We start from the raw sequence: 23,384 nt of genomic DNA, 5'->3' as shown, positions 1-23,384 counted from the left end.
ATACTCGCAATATAACGAGTAACCAGAATACCGTACTATCCATGCGAATAGTAACGAATACAGTCGCTCATCACTAATGATAATATATTGTGAGGCATAGTCCCAGTTAGTAAGTTAGTGTAGTGTTAGAGTAGGGAGTACAATTGGGGGAAGAAGGTTGAACTTGATGGACCGAGGTCTTTATTCAACCTACGTTACTATGTATTTCTTAGGTCTTTCCTAGTAATTAAAGACAAAGAAAAAGGGATGTAATTACCATGGTGAACTTTCACAAAGATCAGTCACTATCCTGATGTTAAAATAAGGGTGCCAGATTCAGAGGCTGGATCAAATCACACGATTATTCTCCTCTGTGGATTCACGACCCACTCTCTGCTTCTCTGGCTGGTCTTACTGTCACTTCTGTCACTTGTGAGACTGCCGCAGCCGTGTTCACTCTGATGCTGGTGCTACTGCTCTTTCATATCACTAGGGGAAGGACAGCCGGAACAAACCCTCTCTTTTGGCAGTATAAAGTGTCTAATGGCCGTGTAGTCAATGGGAGGTATGTACTGTATCACACAGATGGCTAGATTCTGTGATGAAACCCAGTGTATTTTCTCTAGTGCACGCATGCACTAAGAGGACTAATTGGTGCACCTGGGAGCCGGAGTATGGGTTGCTAGGAGAGAATGGGCAGATCCAGCAACCCACATACCTCACCTCTGGGTGTAGTTAATAACCTATAAAATGGAGGCTGTTGTTTGGCACATGGTCTGTGTGCTTGGAGGGAGATGGCCTCCTGTGTGTGTTTGTCTTCAGACCAAGCCAGGACATTGGATGCTACCCTAGCTTGTGTGCCACACAGGCCTGAGTGAGCAGAGACCTGCTAAGGACGTTTACTTTGTTTGCCTGATCTCAAGGCCATTTGCTTTTCTGTTTTGCTTCTGGGTTTATGAAACAATAAACCCACATGAACTTTTAAAGCATCATGCCTCCTGCTTTCCTCCCGTCGCACCCCAGCGAGTAAAACCCCTACAGCAGTCAGACCTCATTTTAATTGAGGGACCAGTTACAACTCCTCCCCCCATGCATGCCTCCCCTGGATCCCCCAGAAGTGCAATCCAACACTTCCGGGTCAGAAATCTCCAGCACGCTCATCATCAGGGCGCATCAATCCCAGCGCATATGCAGACCTGAACAACGCAGCGGCCGGCAGACATACAAACAGTCTCCAGCGCTTGCATCTACACGAGCCCCCACTGGACGGGCGGAGGCGCTTCCAGGACCCGACACTGGCGATACAGGCAAGTAGCCGTTCTTCCAGGTAACTGGGCCTGGCTACGTTTCTTGACTTTCGGCTCCTGATTCTTCATATTCAGGTTCCATCAAGCACAGGAACCCAACTGATGCGGGGGAGAGGTGCTGCCCTTTTATTCAGTAGGTTTTATGTCCTTGTGTGGTGGAATCCCTCTCTCGTGTGGCGCTGGTCATCGGGGACAGGAACATTTTAGAAATTGTTCTCGTGTTCAGTGAAATATTAATTAAAGTCTTACTTATCAATGTGGGCGCACTCATTTATGAGTACATATTCACTACACTCAAACAAGAAACATACTTCTTTTAATGCTGTCACTTGATGCTGAAAAAGCATTTGACAGAATATCATGGTCAGCCATCTATTACTCCCTCAAAAAACTCAATATAGGAGAACTCTTTATAGCGATTGTATTATAACCCTTCAGCGAGATTAAAGATAAATGGAACCCTGTCCCCATCATTCACAATCTCTAATGGAACAAGACAGCCTTCTCTCCCCTCTCCTGTACATCCTCGTGATGGAACATTTACTATCCTCTATTCGCGATAACACTGATATTAAAGGTATCACTATAGGGCAAATGGAATATAAATGCTCCGCCTTTGCGGATGATGTCCTTCTATACATTACAAGCCCACATACGTCAATTCCATCTATCATGGCAGAAGTGGATCGTGACACACGGTCCAATTTCAAAATAAACACTTCAAAACCTCAGGCTCTCAATGTTTCCTTGCCAACTACCACTCAGGCTATCATCCAATCAAAGTTTCCTTTTTGTTGGCCATCACAGTGTATAAAATACTTAGGGATACTCATACATAGTGATCTTTCTCGACTGTTTGACTTCAATTACAAAACCTTACTTGGTCAAATCCATAAGGACCATAATTCATTGAATGTGAAGGATTTCTCATGGTTTGGCAGAGTAAATATATTAAAAATGAATGTTTTACCTAGACTGCTTTACCTTTTTCAAACTATCTCGACCAGAATCCTTTAAATTTTTCAAAATATCTAAGTAGTAGCTTTTGTAAGTTCATCTGGCCGACTGGTCGTCCACGTATTAGTGGTGATATATCTGTCAGGTCTAAACAGATGGGAGGCCTCAGTCTCCCGGATTGTAGAAAATACTACATGGCGGCAGTCCATGCCAGAATACGTGATTATTTTCACCATCAACATGGGAAGCTTTGGGTTAATATAGCACAAACTACAGCTCTGGCAAAAATTGAGACCACTGCACAGTTTTCTAAAAATCATCATCTCTACATGTCTGACGGCCGTTCCATTCCAGTGTCAGTTAAATTCCAACCACCGTCCACCTCATTCTACTTAATGTGCTTCTGATTAGGTGATCACCTGAACCAAGTCTTATATAACGAGGGAAAGTATAAAAAAACACTTCCGTGGTCTTCACAATCCTCTTGCAATAGGACAAGCTGGATGGCAAAACAAGTACTAGGAATAGCCCAAAAGTAATTTGAATGAAAAATAACTTTTAGCCATGCCAAAGAGTTGAAAAGTCTTGAGTGAGAAAAAGAAGGGCTCAATTCTGGCTTTACTAGCAGAGGGATACAGTGAGCGTCATGTTGCCTCCATCCTTAAAATTTCGAAGACGGCAGTCCATTACAACAAGGTCAAGCAGCAGACATTGGGGACAACAAAGCTACAGACCGGTAGATGGCGAAAGTGACTCTCCACTGACTGCGATGACAGTCATCTTATTCGAATGTCACTCAGCAACCGCAGGATGACATCAAGTGACCTTCAAAAGGAATGGCAAATGGCAGCTGGGGTGAAGTACACGGCAAGTACAGTTCGTAACAGGCTCCTAGAGGCCTCAAGTCATGTAAAGCTAGAAAAAAGCCTTTCATCAATGAGAAGCAAAGGAGAGCCAGGCTGAAGTTTGCCAAAGACCATAAGGATTGGACCATAGAGGACTGGAGTAAGGTAATCTTCTCTGATGAGTCTAATTTTCAGCTTTGTCCAACACCTGGTTGTCTAATGGTTAGTCGGAGACATGGACAGGCATACAAGCCACAGTGTCTTGCACCCACTGTGAAATTTGGTGGAGGATCAGTGGTGATCTGGGGATGCTTCAGCAAGGCTGGAATTGGGCAGGTTAATATTTGCGAAGGACGTATGAATCAAGCCGCATACAAGGTTATCCTTGAAAAAGACTTGCTTCCTTCTGCTCAGGCAATGTTCCCCCAGTCTGAGGACTGATTTTTTCCAGCAGGACAATGCCCCATGCCACACAGCTAGGTCAATCAATGTGTGGATGAAGGAGCACCACATCAAGACCCTGTCATGGCCAGCCCAATCTCCAGACCTAAACCCCATTGAAAACCTCTGGAATGTAATCAAGAGGAAGATGGATAGTCACAAGCCATCAAACAAAGAAGAACTGCTAAAATTTTTGTGCCAGGCGTGGCATAAGGTCATCCAAAAGCAGTGTGAAAGACTGGTGGAAAGCATGCCAAGACGCATGAAAGCGGTGATTAAAAATCATGGTTATTCCACCAAATATTGATTTTTGAACTCTTCCTGAGTTAAAACATGAGTATTGTTGTTTCTAAATGAATAGGAACTTGTTTTCTTTGCATTATTTGAGGACTGAAAGCACTGTTTCTTTTTTATTATTTTGTCGATTTCTCATTTGCTGCAAATAAATACAAAATTTTTGGCTTTGAATTTCGGAGACATGTTGTCAGTAGCTTATAGAATAAAACAACAATGTACATTTTACTCAAAAATACACCTATAAAGAGAAAAATCAGAGAAACTGAAAATTTTGCAGTGTTCTCTTAATTTTGGCCAGAGCTGTATATGTCCAAGGGCATTAACTACACTCCCCTGGAACCCACATCCCTCAGTCCTTAAACCCTCTCAACAAGCCTATCTCTACGTCGAGATAATAAGATCTCTCTCATTGACCCACAGGACCCATTATACCCAATCTCAGACCATCCCACCTTTTTATCTGCCAATCGATTTCTGGGTAAATATCACCCTCTTCACTTTGTTCATGTACTATCTAACGCATCAACGAGATATTTCAGGACTGCTCTATCCCTCCAAGAGCCGACTACGACTATAGACTATTCCCATGTTAGAAAAGATAAACGGCTCAATAGGGATCTTACACATTTTGAAAAACTGTGCCTCTCATCGTCTCCACCCTTGCACTCCATCTCATTGCTCTATAAACACCTAATAGCCATACTAGACCACCCTATTGCGCTGAATGGGAAAGAGAACAGGGCAAATCTTTTGAGGACTCACAATGGGATAAATGTTTTTAATTTGCTCACAAAACTTCAATTGCAACTAAAGCTCAAGAGACCTCTTTTAAGATCATCTCCAGATGGTACCAGGTTCAGGTATTACTTCATAAGTGGTTTCCCGCAGTATCCAATAGATGCTGGAGATGTGGAGTGGAAGAGGGGACGATGACACACATTTGGTGGAGCTGTCCCATAATAAAAGGTTTCTAGACTCAGGTAATTCAGTCTATTAAAAAAATGACTGGTCTCTCTGTGCCCGACTCTCCTGAATCTCTTTTGCTCTTTAGGATCCCAACTAGTTTCACCAGATACAAAGATCTTTAATAAGCTACCTTATACAGACTGCTAAGAATATCATTCCTCGTCACTGGAAATGTATTTCTTCGCCTAGTCTGGAGGAGTAGTTCTCTGAAATAGCCCTTCTAAATAGGATGGAACATTTGATTACCCAATCCCCCACTCACTGTAATAGATACTGTGAGACTTGGAGAGACTGGATTGAATCCCAGGAATCTGAAGCCTACCGCCCGCCTTTCATCAGACTGTCATCCACCCTTTACTCCGGTGCGTTTTTGCTCAGTACGGATTGTGTTCCGCGTTGGTCCGCGCCTGGCTGAACTATGTATGGTTTCCATTGGATTTTAGTAACTTCATAATTGTAATACTGATGGCTTAAAATGTTCCCTCCCCTCCTTTTTCTTCCTATAACTTGGTGTTTTATTGGACGTTATATTTGTATTCTATGATATAATGATACTGATATTGTCCTGTTTATTGTTCGTTTCTTTTTTATGTTTGCAATTGAAAATTATATAACCCTTCAATAAAAATAGAATTTTGAAAACATTTATAAAACACAGTGAACGTAATTACAGATTCTTTTCTGTATGACTTCTCTCATGTCTAACAAGATTTGATTTCTTTACAAAATATTTCCCACATTGTGAACATGAATACGGCTTCTCTCCTGTATGACTTCTCTCGTGTGTCACAAGACTTGATTTAGCTGTAAAGCATTTCTCACAGCGTGAACATGAATACGGCTTTTCTCCTGTGTGAATTATCCCATGTTTATGAAGTTGTGATTTCTCTATAAAGCATTTTCCACACTGTAAACATTAAAACGGTTTCTCCCCGGTGTGAATTCTTTGATGTGTAACAAGATTTGGTTTACCTCTAAAACATTTCCCACATTCTGAACATGAATATGGCTTCTCACCTGTATGAATTCTCTGATGTATAATAAGACTAAATTTACCTGTAAAGCATTTCCCACATTCTAAACATGAATATGGCTTCTCTCCTGTGTGACTTCTCTCGTGTTTCTGAAGACTTGATTTAGCTGTAAAGCATTTCTCACAAAGTGAACATAAATACGGCTTCTCTCCTGTGTGACTTCTCTTGTGTTTAATAAGACCTGATTCATCTGTAAAGCATTTCTCACAGAGTGAACATGAATACGGCTTCTCCCCAGTGTGACTTCTCTTGTGTTTAATAAGACCTGATTTATCTGTAAAGAATTTCTCACATTCTGAACATGAATACAGCTTTTCTCCTGTGTGAGTTCTCTGATGTTTACGAAGTTTTGATTTCAGTGTAAAGCATTTCCCACATTGTAAACATGAAAACGGTTTCTCCCCGGTGTGAATTGTTTGATGTGTAGCAAGATTCCATTTATCTCGAAAACATTTCCCACATTCTGAACATGAATATGGCTTCTCCCCTGTGTGAATTTTCTGATGTCTAATAAGACTCCCTTTATCTGTAAAGAATTTCCCACATTCCGAACATGAAAATGGCTTTTCTCCTGTGTGAATTCTCTCATGTCTAATGAATTTTGATTTAGTTGTAAAGCATTTCCCACATTCTGAACAGGAGTATGGCTTCTCTCCTTTGTGTTTTCTTTGTGTCTGAGCTGAGCTTTTAGTAAGTTGCTTGTCACACTGAAATCTTGTATCCGTTTTTTCACCTGGAATTGTGGTAACAATGTGAGATTGCTCAGGAGATGATTCCTCATGATCAGGAGGATTATAAGAAGGTGAAGTGCTGTGAAGTCCAGGAGATGCAGGAAGGGTGATGAGGTTTTCTCCATTAGAGTGCTTCCTGATATCTTCTTTTTTACAATTTAGTGATAAACCGTTATTCTCACAAGGATTTCCTATGAAAATGAAAGATAGAAAAAAATCACAGCTAATCTACAACACAAAAGAGATTTCTACATATATTTTATGAAGCTCACAATGAAGACGCTAGTCAGCAAAAGTGCCGGTAATAAGGAAAACAACTATACAGCTCTACAGTATCTGCTAGATGAGGTAGGCATGGTGGACGTATGGAGAATATGGCACCCGATGTCAGACAATATTCCTGTTACTCCGCCTCCCATCATTCTTTGTCAAGAATAGACCTAGCTATTGGCTCTGAATCAATCATACCCTATATTAAATCGGTGAGGTATCTGCCAAGGAGTGTCTCTGACCACTCGCCTATACAGGTACAACTGCAGATAGGTGTTGAGAGGTCTCCGGGGGGATATACATGGCGCCTCAATCTTTTTTTGGCTGCAACTAATTGGTCCTACTCTTAGCTCTAGAAGCTTAGAATATTTTTGTTTTAATGATGGGTCGTCATCTCCAAGTTTTATATGGCATGCTATGAAATCATATGTACAGGGAATATGCATAGGGGAGATCAATAAGGTAAAATCCAAAACAAAGGAGTTAACCCAAAAATTGCAACAGAATGTTTGCGAAAAGGAAGCATTTTATGTGGCAGATATCTCTGTGACAAGTAAAATGGAATGGGAAAATGCACAGAAAATATTGACTGATCATTTGCTATCATTAGATTCTCAGAAACAACTGTTAAGCAAATATACTTTATAGAGGGTGAGATTGCGGGCCACCTACTGGCAACTATAGTTAAAGCACAGACTGAAATAGCCTATATAATATTATATTTCTATATATATATATATATATATATATATATATATATATATATATATATATATATATATATATATATATATATTCAAGCCGCCCTGCAGTCCGAGGGTACAACAGTGACAACCCGTACTATCCGTCGGCGTCTGAATGAAAAGGGACTGTATGGTAGGATACTCAGGAAGACCCCACTTCTTACCCCGAGACATAAAAAAACCAGGCTGGAGTTTGCCAAAACTTACCTGAGAAAGCCTAAAACATTTTTGAACAATGTTCTCTGGTCAGATGAGACAAAAGTAGAGCTTTTTGGGAAAAAGCATCAACATAGAGTGTACAGGAAAAAAAAAAAGAGGCATTCAAAGAAAAGAACACGGTCCCTACAGTTAAACATGGCGGAGGTTTCCTGATGTTTTGGGGTTGCTTTGCTGCCTCTGGCACTGGACTGCTTGACCGTGTGCATGGCATTATGAAGTCTGAAGACTACCAACAAATTTTGCAGCATAATGTAGGGCCCAGTATGAGAAAGCTGGGTGTCCCTCAGAGGTCATGGGTCTTCCAGCAGGACAATGACCCAAAACACACTTCCAAAAGCACTGTAAAATGGTTTGAGAGAAAGCACTGGAGACTTCTAAGGTGGCCAGCAATGAGTCCAGACCTGAATCCCATAGAACACCTGTGGAGAGATCTCAAAATGGCAGTTTGGAGAAGGCACCCTTCAAATATCAGGGACCTGGAGCAGTTTGCCAAAGAAGAATGGTCTACAATTCCAGCAGAGCATTGTAAGAAACTCATTGATGGTTACCGGAAGCGGTTGTTCGCAGTTATTTTGGCTAAAGGTTGTGCAACCAAGTATTAGGCTGAGGGTGCCAATACTTTTGTCTGGCCCATTTTTGGAGTTTTGGGTGAAATGATCAATGATTTGATTTTTGCTTCATTCTCTTTTGTGTTTTTTTCCTTGCAAGCAAATTAAATGAAGAGAATAAGACCAAAGAATTTGTGATTGCAATCATTTTCAGGAAGAAACTGAGTATTATCTGACAGAATCGCAGGGGTGCCAATACTTGGTTATTAAACTTCTCCATTTTTACTATACGAATGTGTACACATCTAAGACTAATGCTTTGGAAGGAGATATTGTCTCTTACTTAGATGGAATTGCTCTTCCTGTCTAGAGCTAAAAGGGGGGTGTTGGATCAGCCCCTGGACTCGGAGGAAATAAATGATGCATTACAAACCTTGCAAAATGAGAAAGCACCTGGTGCTGATGATCTCCCAGGGGGATTTTATAAACTAAATAAAGAGGTACTGTTGCCAAAGCTCTTATATGTCTTTAAAGCCGTTTTCCCATGAAGAAAGTTCATTATAATCAACAGATCTTGAAAAAATAATAACTTCCACAATTGGATGTGTTTAACTAAAATGTTCCTGTGCTAAGATAATGTTAGGCAGTGTGCCCACGATGCGTTTTTTAAGCGTTTCTGCAGCGGCAAAAATGCTGCAAAAACGCATGGTAGAAGGTCCGCCATGTTCCCCAATGATAATCCGCGTGTGCTGTGCACATGCTGCGGAAATTTCCGCTGCGGATTATCATTGTGGAAAAAAAAGAAGCGCTACCAATTATTTTGCGGAAGCGCTGCGTTTTCGCCGCCATTGACTTGCATTGGAACGCATGGAATCCGCATCACTGTATCTGTACATTCGCATTCTACGTGTTCCAATGTGCGGATGGCACCCGGGTGTGGAGGACAGGAGACTTTCCTCCGGACCCGGGTACCAGAGAAACTGTAAAAAAAAAAAAAAGAATAAAATAAAAAATAAATATATACTTACCTTCTGATGGCCCCCGCTGCGCTCGTTCTCCCTTGCCGGCAAATCGCGGTGTAGTGAAGGACCTGCGCTGACGTCATAGTCATGTGACGGCAGGTCCTTCAGTGCAGTGTGCCGCGATCTAACGGCAGCCAAGACGGAGCGAAGCAAGACACCGGGGACCATCAGAAGGTAAGTATAGATTTATTTTTTATTTTTTTACATTCTCTCGGGTCACGTCACACTATATAAATCCATGCCGTTTGCATGGATTTATATAGTGTGATCAAGTTGTCAAGCACTTTCCAAGTGATGCTAAAATAGCTCGGAAAGTGCTTGATAACCCGCATGCGGAAATGCATGTGAAGAACGCTTCACATCCGCATGTCCCTGGCAGGAAAAATGCATGTACAATCCACATGTACAATCCGCACGTACAATCCGCACGTACAATCCGCACGCACAATCCGCACGTACAATCCGCATGCACAATCCGCACGTATAATCCGCACGTACAATCCTCATGTACAATCCGCACGTACAATCCGCACGTACAATCCGCATGCACAATCCGCATGCACAATCCGCACGTACAATCCGCACGTATAATCCGCACGTACAATCCGCATGTACAATCCGCATGCATTTTTTCTGCCAGGGAGATGCAGAAACGCTCAGGAAAAATCCGGAGCATTTCTGCATCGTGGGCACATAGCCTTATAAATGTGCTCCTGCTGTATACTGTGTAATGGCTGTATCTGATCATACTACATCTCCTGGGCAGGGGAGGAAACAAAAGAGTATACAGACATTACATCAGGGGATCACAGCTGATTCTTTTTGTGAGATAAAACATTTCTTACCTGTTTTTAAACAATGTTTTACTTCAAAGAAAGAATCAGCTGTGATCCCCTGCTGTAATGTCTGTATACTCTTTTGTTTCCTCCCCTGCCCAGGAGATGTGGTATGATCTGACCGTGTTCTGTACATGGTCAGACACAGCCATTACACAGTACACAGCAGGGGCACATTTATAAGATTATCTCAGCACAGGAACATTTTATTTAAATACATCCAATTGTGGAAGTTATTATTATTCCAAGATCTATTGATTAAAATTAACTTTTGTTCATGGAAAAACCCCTTTAAGGAGGCACTAGAAAGGGGCTCCCTACCAGATTCTAAGAATGAAGCCATAACAGTTTCAATACTAAACCCCGGGAAAGATATGTCAAAACCTGAGTCATATAGGCCAATCTCTCTACTCACAGTGGATATTAAACTACTGGCTAAGATTTTAGCCAATAGATTGATCCTCATGTACTACTTCTCTGAAAACCTTAATCTGGATTTATGTCAAATGCATCTACCGCTATAAATCTGAGACGTCTATTCCTCAACCTCCAAATAAGCTCAAAGGGAGATGGCACAAGGGCGGTTATGTCCTTGGACGCTGCCAAAGAGCATGTCAGATTTGTAGGTATTGGTAAAAAGTGTTACGCGATAAATTGAATTCCTCGTGGAGCTGTTGAAAACTTTTAAGGCCAGAGTTCGTAAATAATTGTTCTATCGACCGGATCCCTTTTTGCTTTCAATCAGAAAAGTCCTTTAACTTTGATACTTCACCCAAATTGGGGTTACGCCTTAGCGGTGCGTATTTGGCGAATCCCTTAATACCCATAAGTTTCCTTCCTCTGTCACACTTTATAGACTAACGCCAGTGTGGGAGTAAGAGGATTCCCTCCGGGAGAAATCACAGACTGCAGAAGACACAGAGGTGAAGCCCATTTCATATTCTGTAAAAGAAGATCACCCGACTTGCCCGTGTCATCTCTACTTCCCCATCCATGGAAGTGCTGTAACTGGGATGCAATAAAATACAGCCATGGATCAGGAATGGTCGGTCCACCCTCATCCTTATCACATTGAAGAGTTTGTAGCTTTATTCGAGCATGCTGTTCACGCCATATTAATACCCTGAACATGGTTTGTACTTTACGAAATATGGGGGGAGAGGAAGCCAACAGGGAGCGTTATGTAGCACATATAACAATTGTGGCATAAGGATCATCCTAATAAGATTTTCTCTACCTACAAGTGATAGGGGGAGTTGGGAGCATGCATTCACCTTAGTTCTAAAGTTATCTAACAAAGGGTCTACGCTTAATGTTCCATATTCTTTAGTCTTGGTACTGACAGTTCTTCCCAAATATTTAAACTTGTCCACAATTTGTAACTGAGATTGTTCCACTATTGGAGAATGGGGCAGAGGATCTACTGGCATCAGGACAGATTTATTCCAATTAATTGATGAACCTGACAACCTCCCGAAGTCCTTTATGATTGACATTATTGGACTAATTGAGGATGTTACGTTATCTATAAAAAGCAGCACATCATCTGCATAGAGACTCACTCACTCCTCTATTTCTCCACATTTAAAACCAGTAAAATCTCTTGACTCTCTTAAGCGACATGCCAAGGGTTCAATGGCTGGCACAAAGAGAAAGGGCGACAATGGACATCCCGGTCTAGTGGCCCTCAGTGATTTAAAAGTCTCAGAGAGTTGACCATTCACTCAAATTTTAGCAACTGGGCAGTGGTATAACAGCCGGGCTAAAGCAATGTAGTAAGGGACAAAGCCCATCTTTTTCAAAACTGCCCACAGATAACTCCAATCCACACTGTCAAATGCTTTCAGCTCAATAGGGTCTTATGGATCTTAGCATACACTGTGTGCAGAATTATTAGGCAAATGAGTATTTTGATCACATGATACTTTTTATACATGTTGTCCTACTCCAAGCTGCATAGGCTTCAGAGCCAACTACTAATTAAGTAAATCTGGTGATGTGCATCTCTGTAATGAGGAGGGGTGTTGTCTAATGACATCAACACCCTATATAACGTGTGCTTAATTATTAGGCAACTTCCTTTCCTTTGGCAAAATGGGTCAGAAGAGAGATTTGACGGGCTCTGAAAAGTCCACAATTGTGTGATGTCTTGCAGAGGGAGGCAGCAATCTTGAAATTTCCAAACTTTTGAAGCGTGATCACCGAACAATCAAGCGTTTCATGGCAAATAGCCAACAGGGTCGCAAGAAGCGTGTTGGCCAAAAAAGGCCCAAAATAACTGCCCATGAATTGAGGAAAATCAAGCGTGAAGCTGCCAAGATGCCATTCACCACCAGTTTTGCCATATTTCAGAGCTGCAACGTTTCTGGAGTATCAAAAAGCACAAGGTGTGCGATACTCAGGGACATGGCCAAGGTAAGGAAGGCTGAAAAACCACCACCTATGAACAAGAAACATAAGATAAAACGCCAAGAATGGGCCAAGAAATATCTTAAGACTGATTTTTCAAAGCTTTTATGGACTGATGAAATGAGAGTGACTCTTGATGGGCCAGATAATCACCCTCTGACAGGTAAAGCTAAATGGGAGGGGGATGTAGGCCCTATATCGATGGAGCAATGGTGAGAGTTATTCTAGAAATTGTTCCCAAATTATCTCCCTGTGAGGCACAAAGGCTTTTTGAGCTTTAATTAATTCACAGACTATACAAAGCTCCAAGCTTTTTACACCAGATAGGATATTGCCATGATGCAAAATGCCCTGGGTGCGGGATTGGCGCATATGATGTGAGAGTGTAGACAGATAGGCCCATTTTGGAATGAGGTCATATCCTTGATAGAAAGGGAGTGAAACTGTTAACAGATCCCCATATATGTATATTGGGAATATTTGAGGGTCGAGTGGATCCCGACTTGCCCCTATTCGTAGATATCTCTCGTATCTTATTTCAAACAGGTAAACTTCTTGCGTTTCACTGGTTAGACGCACAACCTCCATCTATGGGAGAGCGACAACGAAGGATAAATAATATAATCTGGATGGAAATAGGAGTCTATCATAAACGTATCTCTATTCGCAAATTCGAAACGACATGGAGTCCTTGGTTGGATACTTCAGGGCGGCCCACGGATCTTCTAATTAGAGATAGAATATTAACGCTGCTTTCCCTTTGTTAGTTACTTTTTTATCTTCTTCCCCCTTCTATGAATGTTATACTCCGTTATTCTAGAACGGCTGTGCTCTGGGATGTTGGGATTTGGGTTTAGGGAAATGAAGTTGAGATACTTTATGGTTGACGCTATGGAATTACTGTGTCATTTATGTGATCTGAAAGATGGAAAATTTCTATTTGGAGTTTTTCAATAAAAATTATTTGATTAAAATAAGGAGGACAACTACATGCCATAACATTAACACAATGACAAGTGAATAACACTTATAATCTGGTGACATTGGCACAAGTCAGGGGTGGCAGAGATTAGACAGCAAATAGACAGTTCTTAAAGGGAACCTGTCACCAGCATTTACCCCCTTAATGTACCACCAGTGACATTTCACTCTCTCAAGCTTCCTATCTCGCCCTCAGTGTACAAAAGTGTCCACACAATTAAAAATGGAGTTTTAATCTTTCATTACCGCATGCAAATGAGACTGACGAGTCACACAGGCGGCCAGGAGGAGTCGAGCTCCGGCCACCGTCATCATGTCCTCAGTATGACTAAGGGCATGATGGGAAATCTTAAAAGACTGAAATAGCACTGAAGGCACATTAAGGGGTTAATCCTAATTACAGGCCCCAGGTGCGGACACTGACAGTTAAGGGACCCTCTGCAGAACTTATATCTGGGACCACCCTCCTCACCAAGCTGTGCGTTTTACTATCAGAACAGACATCACTTAAAAAAATAATTAACTATATATTAAACCATATACTGACCAGAGAGGCACCGCGGAGTCCTTCTCCCAATGTCTGAGAAGGAAAATCTACAGAGGTAGAAAGTGGAACGATCCCAGTATGTGAGCAACTTGTAGTGCAAATGGGCCTCCATACCCCCCGAGAGCCTCACTACCCCCCGGAGCCTCACTACCCCCCGAGAGCCTCACTACCCCCCGAAGCCTCACTACCACCCGGAGCCTCCCTACCCCCCGGAGCCTCCCTACCCCCCGGAGCCTCACTACCCCCCGGAGCCTCACTACCACCCAGAGCCACCCTACCCCCCCGGAGCCTCCCTACCACCCGGAGCCTCCCTACCCCCCGGAGCCTCCCTACCCCCCTGAAGCCTCCCTACCCCCCGGAGCCTCCCTACCCCCCGGAGCCTCCCTACCCCCCGGAGCCTCCCTACCCCCCTGGAGCCTCCCTACCCCCCGGAGCCTCACTATCCCCCGGAGCCTCCCTACCCCCCTGAGCCTCCCTACCCCCCTGGAGCCTCCCTACCCCCCGGAGCCTCCCTACCCCCCTGGAGCCTCCCTACCCCCCGGAGCCTCCCTACCCCCCGGAGCCTCACTACCCCCCGGAGCCTCACTACCCCCCAGAGCCTCACTACCATCCCCTGGAGCCTCCCTACCCTCTTTATCTCCCCTGGAGCCTCTCTACACTACTTGTCCTATATGCAGCTGAACCTGCTGCACATGTGATACGTCTGAACATGCACAAAATGCTAAATATAAGTCTCTAAAAATGACGTTTAATCGTCCCTTCCTGCAGTCAGTAAACCAGTCCAGGACTGCTGTCAATCAATGCTACTGCGCGGTGGGAGCACGGCCACAGCAGTGTGACTGACAGCCGGTGTGTGCAGGTGGAGGAGACGAGGGACGACGGAGTTTTTAACCACACACACATACATACATACAGTATATATAGTGTTTCTCCATCTTATGATTGTGGCCGTGGCTGGGTACCGTACATCCGCCTCCTATTGAAATCACTAGTGCAGTACCTGCCACAGCCACCATCAGAAGACGGAGCAGCTCTGAGATTTAGCATCTCCAGCTGGCCGACACCGGGAACTGCTGATCGGCGGGGGTGCCGGTTGTCAAACCCCAACCGATCAGACAATGATGACCTATCCTAACCATAGGTCATTAATAGTGTTGAGCGAGTATGTTCTGTTAACCCTTTCGGCGAGTATGCTCGGGCCGAGCTCCGAGTATTTACAGCTGCTCGGTGATGTGGTTAAATCGCTCCCCTGTGCATGATTTGCAACTGTTTGACAGCTTTATTACATGTGAGGAATGTCTATTTCTTTCACATTCCTCACATGTAATAAAGCTGTCAAACAGTTGCAAATCATGCACACGGGAGCGATTCAACCATATCACTGAGCAGCTGTAAATACTCGGTGCTCGCCCGAGCATACTCGGACAGAACATACTCGCTCAACACTAGTTATTAATCATAAAGTAGAGGACACCCTCTTTAAGGGACTTGAATTTGCGATTGTCTGATCGCTTGTTCTATACTGTAGCATCAGCGTCTCTGCCCCCTGCTAGGCAGAGACGCCGTCCCTCTCACCTTCCCGCTCCTGGCGCGGAGTCCTCCAGCGCTCCTCTCCCCGCTGCTGTCCGCGCGCGCTCCTTCCCCGGCACTCTGCTTAGGGCGCGCGCTCCCCCTCTCTTAAAGGGACCGCGCGCGCCGTCCTAAGGAGTCCCCGGCCAATTGCCGGAGGACCTCCCATATTTAAGGCACCTCCTCCAAAATGGAGGTGCCCGAGCAAAGTTGTAGCACAGAATACTTACCTCTGCTTCAGCCCTCAGGGCCCGTTGCCAGTCTGACTACCAGTCCTGTCTGCCAGCTTCTCTACCCTCCTGCCCGACAGTCTGCCTCCGGTCATCCGCCAGTCTGTCTATGGGTAAGTCCACCTTCATTCCAGGAAGTACCTGCCAGTTACCTGCCTGCTACCTGTCGTGCCTGCTAAACCCGCTCACCTGGGAGCGCACGTCTGCTACCCGCCTGTAACCTGCTAGCCTTCCTGGAGGCTCTGCCGTCAATTGCCGTGACCACCTGCCTGTCAACCTAGAGACTACAGCCTGCTTGCCATCACTTGCCGTGACCACCTGCTAGCCTACATGGAGGCTCCCGCTGTCACTTGCCGTGACCACCTACCTGCTTGCCAAGAGACTTCTTCCGTCACGTACCGTGACCACCCGTCAGCTAACCCAGAGACTGCTGCCTGCCTGTTGTGTCCATCCGCTATACCGGTCAGTCCCTGCTGTCTGACCGGTGGTAGCAACCTGCTCTCTTACAAGGCCGTCCCTAGAGTAGCACCTGGTCCCTCTGCTCGGTCCCTCCCTGATTAAGGTGTCGTTTGCCGCCGTCCGACTAGGGTCGGTCAGGGTTGATACTTAGTTACGCCCCTCTGGGTCCCTCCTTGCACCGCGGCACAGAGGTTCCATCACCCGGACCCGTAACATATACACTGTCATACTATAATATTGCAATGTATAGACAAAAATTAGGTTCTCCTATATAGCCCGACCATAGCATGTACTAGTCAGGTCTGTTTCATAGACCAGGTTCGTGCATGTCATTAGCCGGCTGCCACTGCGCTCCTATGCACACAGAGCCGGTCACATCCAAATCTGCAATGTGCGGACACGACTGGCTCTTCTGATCAGAGTCGTCCATGGTCGTCTTCTGCTCCTACATATGACTCCAGGGCACAGAAGACACTTGTTCTTCATCCCCTGACAGCCCCCCATAGATGTGCTCATAAAGCGGAGTCTGTGATTGGCTAACAGGGGATGAGACCTCAGAGTGTGCAGTGCATGTTACTGTATAAGGGGCCTCTCCAGACTCGTTACAGTGGCTGTGGGTAATGTGCACCGTGAGCCACTAAGCACAACTCCCTCTCTGCCCCTTCCTGAAGAAGGGAGGGGAGGGTGTCCTGTGTGCCATGGGGGAAGGCGAGGAGGGTGTCCTGTGTGCCATGGGGGAAGGCGAGGAGGGTGTCCTGTGTGCCATGGAGGGAGGCGAGGAGGGTGTCCTGTGTGCCATGGAGGGAGGCGAGGAGGGTGTCCTGTGTGCCATGAGGGGAGAAGGGTGTCCTGTGTGTCATTGGGGGGAGAAGGGTGTCCTGTGTGCCATTGGGGGGAGGAGGGTGTCCTGTGTGCCACTGGGGGGAGGAGGGTGTCCTGTGTGCCATGGAGGGAGGGGAGGAGGGTGTCCTGTGTGCCATTGGGGGGAGGAGGGTGTCCTGTGTGCCATTGGGGGGAGGAGGCTGTCCTGTGTGCCACGGGGAGAGGAGGCTGTCCTGTGTGCCACGGGGAGAGGAGGATGTCCTGTGTGCCACGGGGAGAGGAGGGTGTCCTGTGTGCCACGGGGAGAGGAGGGTGTCCTGTGTGCCATAAGGGGAGAAGGGTGTCCTGTGTGCCATGAGGGGAGGAGGGTATCCTGTGTGCCATGGGGGGAGGAGGGTGTCCTGTGTGCCGTGGAGGGTGTCCTGTGTGCCGTGGGGGGAGGAGGGTGTCCTGTGTGCCATGGAGGGAGGAGGGTGTCCTGTGTGCCATGGGGGGAGGAGGGTGTCCTGTGTGCCATGGGGGGAGGAGGGTGTCCTGTGTGCCATGGGGGGAGGAGGATGTCCTGTGTGCCATGGGGGGAGGAGGGTGTCCTGTGTGCCATAGGGAGAGGAGGGTGTCCTGTGTGCCACGGGGAGAGGAGGGTGTCCTGCGTGCCATAAGGGGAGAAGGGTGTCCTCTGTGCCATGAGGGGAGGAGGGTGTCCTGTGTGCCATGGGGGGGGGGAGGGTGTCCTGTGTGCCATGGGGGGGGGGAGGGTGTCCTGTGTGCCACGGGGAGAGGAGGGTGTCCTGTGTGCCATGAGGGGAGAAGGGTGTCCTCTGTGCCATGAGGGGAGGAGGGTGTCCTGTGTGCCATGGAGGGAGGAGGGTGTCCTGTGTGCAATGGGGGGAGGAGGGTGTCCTGTGTGCAACGGGGAGAGGAGGGTGTCCTGTGTGCCACGAGGAGAGGAGGGTGTCCTGTGTGCCACGGGGAGAGGAGGGTGTCCTGCGTGCCATAAGGGGAGAAGGGTGTCCTCTGTGCCATGAGGGGAGGAGGGTGTCCTGTGTGCCATGAGGGGAGGAGGGTGTCCTGTGTGCCACGGGGAGAGGAGGGTGTCCTGTGTGCCACGGGGAGAGGAGGGGGTCCTGTGTGCCATGAGGGGAGAAGGGTGTCCTCTGTGCCATGAGGGGAGGAGGGTGTCCTGTGTGCCATGGGGGGAGGAGGGTGTCCTGTGTGCCGTGGGGGGAGGAGGGTGTCCTGTGTGCCGTGGGGGAGGTGGGTGTCCAGTGTGCCAAGGGGGGAGGAGGATGTCCTGTGTGCCACGAGGAGAGGAGGGTGTCCTGTGTGCCGTGGGGGGAGGAGGGTGTCCTCTGTGCCATGAGAGGAGGAGGGTGTCCTGTGTGCCATGGGGGGAGGAGGGTGTCCTGTGTGCCATGGGGGGAGAAGGCTGTCCTGTGTGCCATGGGGGGAGGAAGGTGTCCTGTGTGCCATGGAAGGAGGGGAGAAGCCGTCACATTCCTCTCAGCTCAGTCCACGGGAGGGAAGTGAGAGGGAGTGGGGTTGTTAATTCCCTCCCGCGGATGGAGCTGAGAGGAGTGTAATGGTTTCTATCCACGGCACACAGGAAACCCTCCTCCCCTCCCTCCATGGCACACAGGAAACCCTCCTCCCCTCCCTCCATGGCACACAGGACACCCTCCTCCCCTCCCTCCACGGCACACAGGACACCCTCCTCCCCTCCCTCCACGGCACACAGGACACCCTCCTCCCCTCCCTCCATGGCACACAGGAAACCCTCCTCCCCTCCCTCCATGGCACATAGGACACCCTCCTCACCGGCACACAGGACACCCTCCTCCCCTCCCTCCATGGCACACAGGACACCTTCCTCCCCTCCCTCCATGGCACACAGGACACCCTCCTCCCCTCCCTCCATGGCACACAGGACACCCTCCTCCCCTCCCTCCACGGCACACAGGACACCCTCCTCCCCTCCCTCCACGGCACACAGGACACCCTCCTCCCCTCCCTCCACGGCACAAAGGACACCCTCCCCCATGGCACACAGGACACCCTCCTCCCCTCCCTCCATGGCATACAGGACACCCTCCTCCCCTCCCCCCATTGCACACAGGACACCCTCCTCCCCTCCCTCCATGGCACACAGGACACCCTCCTCCCCTCCCTCCATGGCACACAGGACACCCTCCTCCCCTCCCTAAATGGCACACAGGACACCCTCCTCCCCTCCCTCCATGGCACACAGGACACCCTACTCCCCTCCCTCCATGGCACACAGGACACCCTACTCCCCTCCCACCATGGCACACAGGACACCCTCCTCCCCTCCCTCCATGGTACACAGGACACCCTCCTCCCCTCCCTCCATAGCACACAGGACACCCTCCTCCCCTCCCTCCATGGCACACAGGACACCCTCCTCCCCTCCCTCCATGGCACAAGGACACCCTCCTCCCCTCCCTCCATGGCACACAGGACACCCTCCTCCCCTCCCTCCATGGCACACAGGACACCCTCCTCCGCTCCCTCCATGGCACACAGGACACCCTAATCCCCTCCCTCCATGGCACACAGGACACCCTCCTTCCCTCCCTCCATGGCACACAGGACACCCTCCTCCCCTCCCTCCGTGGCACACAGGACACCCTCCTCCCTCCGTGGCACACAGGACACCCTCCTCCCCTCCCTCCATGGCACACAGGACACCCTCCTCCCCTCCCTCCACGGCACACAGGACACCCTCCTCCCTCCATGGCACACAGGACACCCTCCTCCCTCCATGGCACACAGGACACCCTCCTCCCTCCATGGCACACAGGACACCTTCCTCCCCTCACTCCATGGCACACAGGACACCCTCCTCCCCTCCCTCCATGGCACACAGGACACCCTCCTCCCCTCCCTCCAAGGCACACAGGACACCCTCCTCCCCTCCCTCCATGGCGCGTAGGACACCCTCCTCCCCTCCTTCCACGGCACACAGGACACCCTCCTCCCTCCATGGCACACAGGACACCCTCCTCCCCTCCCTCCATGGCACACAGGACACCCTCCTCCCCTCCCTCCATGGCACACAGGACACCCTCCTCCCCTCCCTCCATGGCACACAGGACACCCTCCTCCCCTCCCTCCATGGCACACAGGACACCCTCCTCCCCTCCCTCCATGGCACACAGGACACCCTCCTCCCCTCCCTCCATGGCACACAGGACACCCTCCTCCCCTCCCTCCGTGGCACACAGGACACCCTCCTCCCTCCGTGGCACACAGGACACCCTCCTCCCCTCCCTCCATGGCACACAGGACACCCTCCTCCCCTCCCTCCACGGCACACAGGACACCCTCCTCCCTCCATGGCACACAGGACACCCTCCTCCCTCCATGGCACACAGGACACCCTCCTCCCTCCATGGCACACAGGACACCCTCCTCCCCTCCCTCCATGGCACACAGGACACCCTCCTCCCCTCCCTCCATGGCACATAGGACACCCTCCTCACCGGCACACAGGACACCCTCCTCCCCTCCCTCCACGGCACACAGGACACCCTCCTCACCTCCCTCCATGGCACACAGGAAACCCTCCTCCCCTCCCTCCATGGCACATAGGACACCCTCCTCACCGGCACACAGGACACCCTCCTCCCCTCCCTCCATGGCACACAGGACACCTTCCTCCCCTCCCTCCATGGCACACAGGACACCCTCCTCCCCTCCCTCCACGGCACACAGGACACCCTCCTACCCTCCCTCCACGGCACACAGGACACCCTCCTCCCCTCCCTCCACGGCACAAAGGACACCCTCCCCCATGGCACACAGGACACCCTCCTCCCCTCCCTCCATGGCATACAGGACACCCTCCTCCCCTCCCCCCATTGCACACAGGACACCCTCCTCCCCTCCCTCCATGGCACACAGGACACCCTCCTCCCCTCCCTCCATGCCACACAGGACACCCTACTCCCCTCCCTCCATGGCACACAGGACACCCTCCTCCCCTCCCTCCACGGCACACAGGACACCCTCCTCCCCTCCCTCCATGGCACATAGGACACCCTCCTCACCGGCACACAGGACACCCTCCTCCCCTCCCTCCATGGCACACAGGACACCTTCCTCCCCTCCCTCCATGGCACACAGGACACCCTCCTCCCCTCCCTCCATGGCACACAGGACACCCTCCTCCCCTCCCTCCACGGCACACAGGACACCCTCCTCCCCTCCCTCCACGGCACAGAGGACACCCTCCTCCCCTCCCTCCACGGCACAAAGGACACCCTCCCCCATGGCACACAGGACACCCTCCTCCCCTCCCTCCATGGCATACATGACACCCTCCTCCCCTCCCCCCATTGCACACAGGACACCCTCCTCCCCTCCCTCCATGGCACACAGGACACTCTCCTCCCCTCCCTCCATGGCACACAGGACACCCTCCTCCCCTCCCTCCATGGCACACAGGACACCCTCCTCCCCTCCCTCCATGGCACACAGGACACCCTACTCCCCTCCCACCATGGCACACAGGACACCCTCCTCCCCTCCCTCCATGGTACACAGGACACCCTCCTCCCCTCCCTCCATGGCACACAGGACACCCTCCTCCCCTCCCTCCATGGCACACAGGACACTCTACTCCCCTCCCTCCATGGCACACAGGACACCCTCCTCCCCTCCCTCCACGGCACACAGGACACCCTCCTCCCCTCCCTCCATGGCACATAGGACACCCTCCTCACCGGCACACAGGACACCCTCCTCCCCTCCCTCCATGGCACACAGGACACCTTCCTCCCCTCCCTCCATGGCACACAGGACACCCTCCTCCCCTCCCTCCATGGCACACAGGACACCCTCCTCCCCTCCCTCCACGGCACACAGGACACCCTCCTCCCCTCCCTCCACGGCACAGAGGACACCCTCCTCCCCTCCCTCCACGGCACAAAGGACACCCTCCCCCATGGCACACAGGACACCCTCCTCCCCTCCCTCCATGGCATACATGACACCCTCCTCCCCTCCCCCCATTGCACACAGGACACCCTCCTCCCCTCCCTCCATGGCACACAGGACACCCTCCTCCCCTCCCTCCATGGCACACAGGACACCCTCCTCCCCTCCCTCCATGGCACACAGGACACCCTCCTCCCCTCCCTCCATGGCACACAGGACGCCCTACTCCCCTCCCACCATGGCACACAGGACACCCTCCTCCCCTCCCTCCATGGTACACAGGACACCCTCCTCCCCTCCCTCCATAGCACACAGGACACCCTCCTCCCCTCCCTCCATGGCACACAGGACACCCTCCTCCCCTCCCTCCATGGCACAAGGACACCCTCCTCCCCTCCCTCCATGGCACACAGGACACCCTCCTCCCCTCCCTCCATGGCACACAGGACACCCTCCTCCCCTCCCTCCATGGCACACAGGACACCCTAATCCCCTCCCTCCATGGCACACAGGACACCCTCCTCCCCTTCCTCCATGGCACACAGGACACCCTCCTCCCTCCCTCCATGGCACACAGGACACCCTCCTCCCCTCTATCCATGGCACACAGGACACCCTCCTCCCCTCCCTCCATGGCACACAGGACACCCTCCTCCCCTCCCTCCATGGCACACAGGACACCCTCCTCCCCTCCCTCCATGGCACACAGGACACCCTCCTCCCCTCCCTCCATGGCACAGAGGACACCCTCCTCCCCTCCCTCCATGGCACACAGGACACCCTCCTCCCCTCCCTCCGTGGCACACAGGACACCCTCCTCCCTCCGTGGCACACAGGACACCCTCCTCCCCTCCCTCCATGGCACACAGGACACCCTCCTCCCCTCCCTCCACGGCACACAGGACACCCTCCTCCCTCCATGGCACACAGGACACCCTCCTCCCTCCATGGCACACAGGACACCCTCCTCCCTCCATGGCACACAGGACACCCTCCTCCCCTCACTCCATGGCACACAGGACACCCTCCTCCCCTCCCTCCATGGCACACAGGACACCCTCCTCCCCTCCCTCCATGGCACACAGGACACCCTCCTCCCCTTCCTCCATGGCGCATAGGACACCCTCCTCCCCTCCTTCCACGGCACACAGGACACCCTCCTCCCTCCATGCCACACAGGACACCCTCCTCCCCTCCCTCCATGGCACACAGGACA

General features: G+C 50.0%; 1 protein-coding gene and 1 pseudogene across 1 annotated transcript in view; both read right to left on the bottom strand.

Moving 5' to 3' along the window:
- Window positions 1-262: 262 nt before the first annotated feature.
- Window positions 263-23,384, bottom strand: part of LOC141272630 (uncharacterized) — a 70,929-nt pseudogene continuing 47,807 nt past the window's right edge.
- The window catches only part of LOC141165233 (uncharacterized), a 57,336-nt gene continuing 45,974 nt past the window's right edge, over window positions 12,023-23,384 (bottom strand). The window contains exon 10 of the mRNA XM_073650859.1: window positions 12,023-12,635. Coding sequence (XP_073506960.1) covers window positions 12,544-12,635 — 92 coding nt within the window. The 3' untranslated portion in view covers window positions 12,023-12,543. The remainder of the gene's footprint in view (window positions 12,636-23,384) is intronic.

This window comes from Phyllobates terribilis, unplaced genomic scaffold, assembly GCF_046119375.1.
Source record: "Phyllobates terribilis strain yellow unplaced genomic scaffold, ASM4611937v1 Scaffold_1__5_contigs__length_1240528914, whole genome shotgun sequence".
NCBI lineage: Eukaryota > Metazoa > Chordata > Amphibia > Anura > Dendrobatidae > Phyllobates > Phyllobates terribilis.
This window is presented reverse-complemented; position numbering and strand designations above follow the sequence as displayed.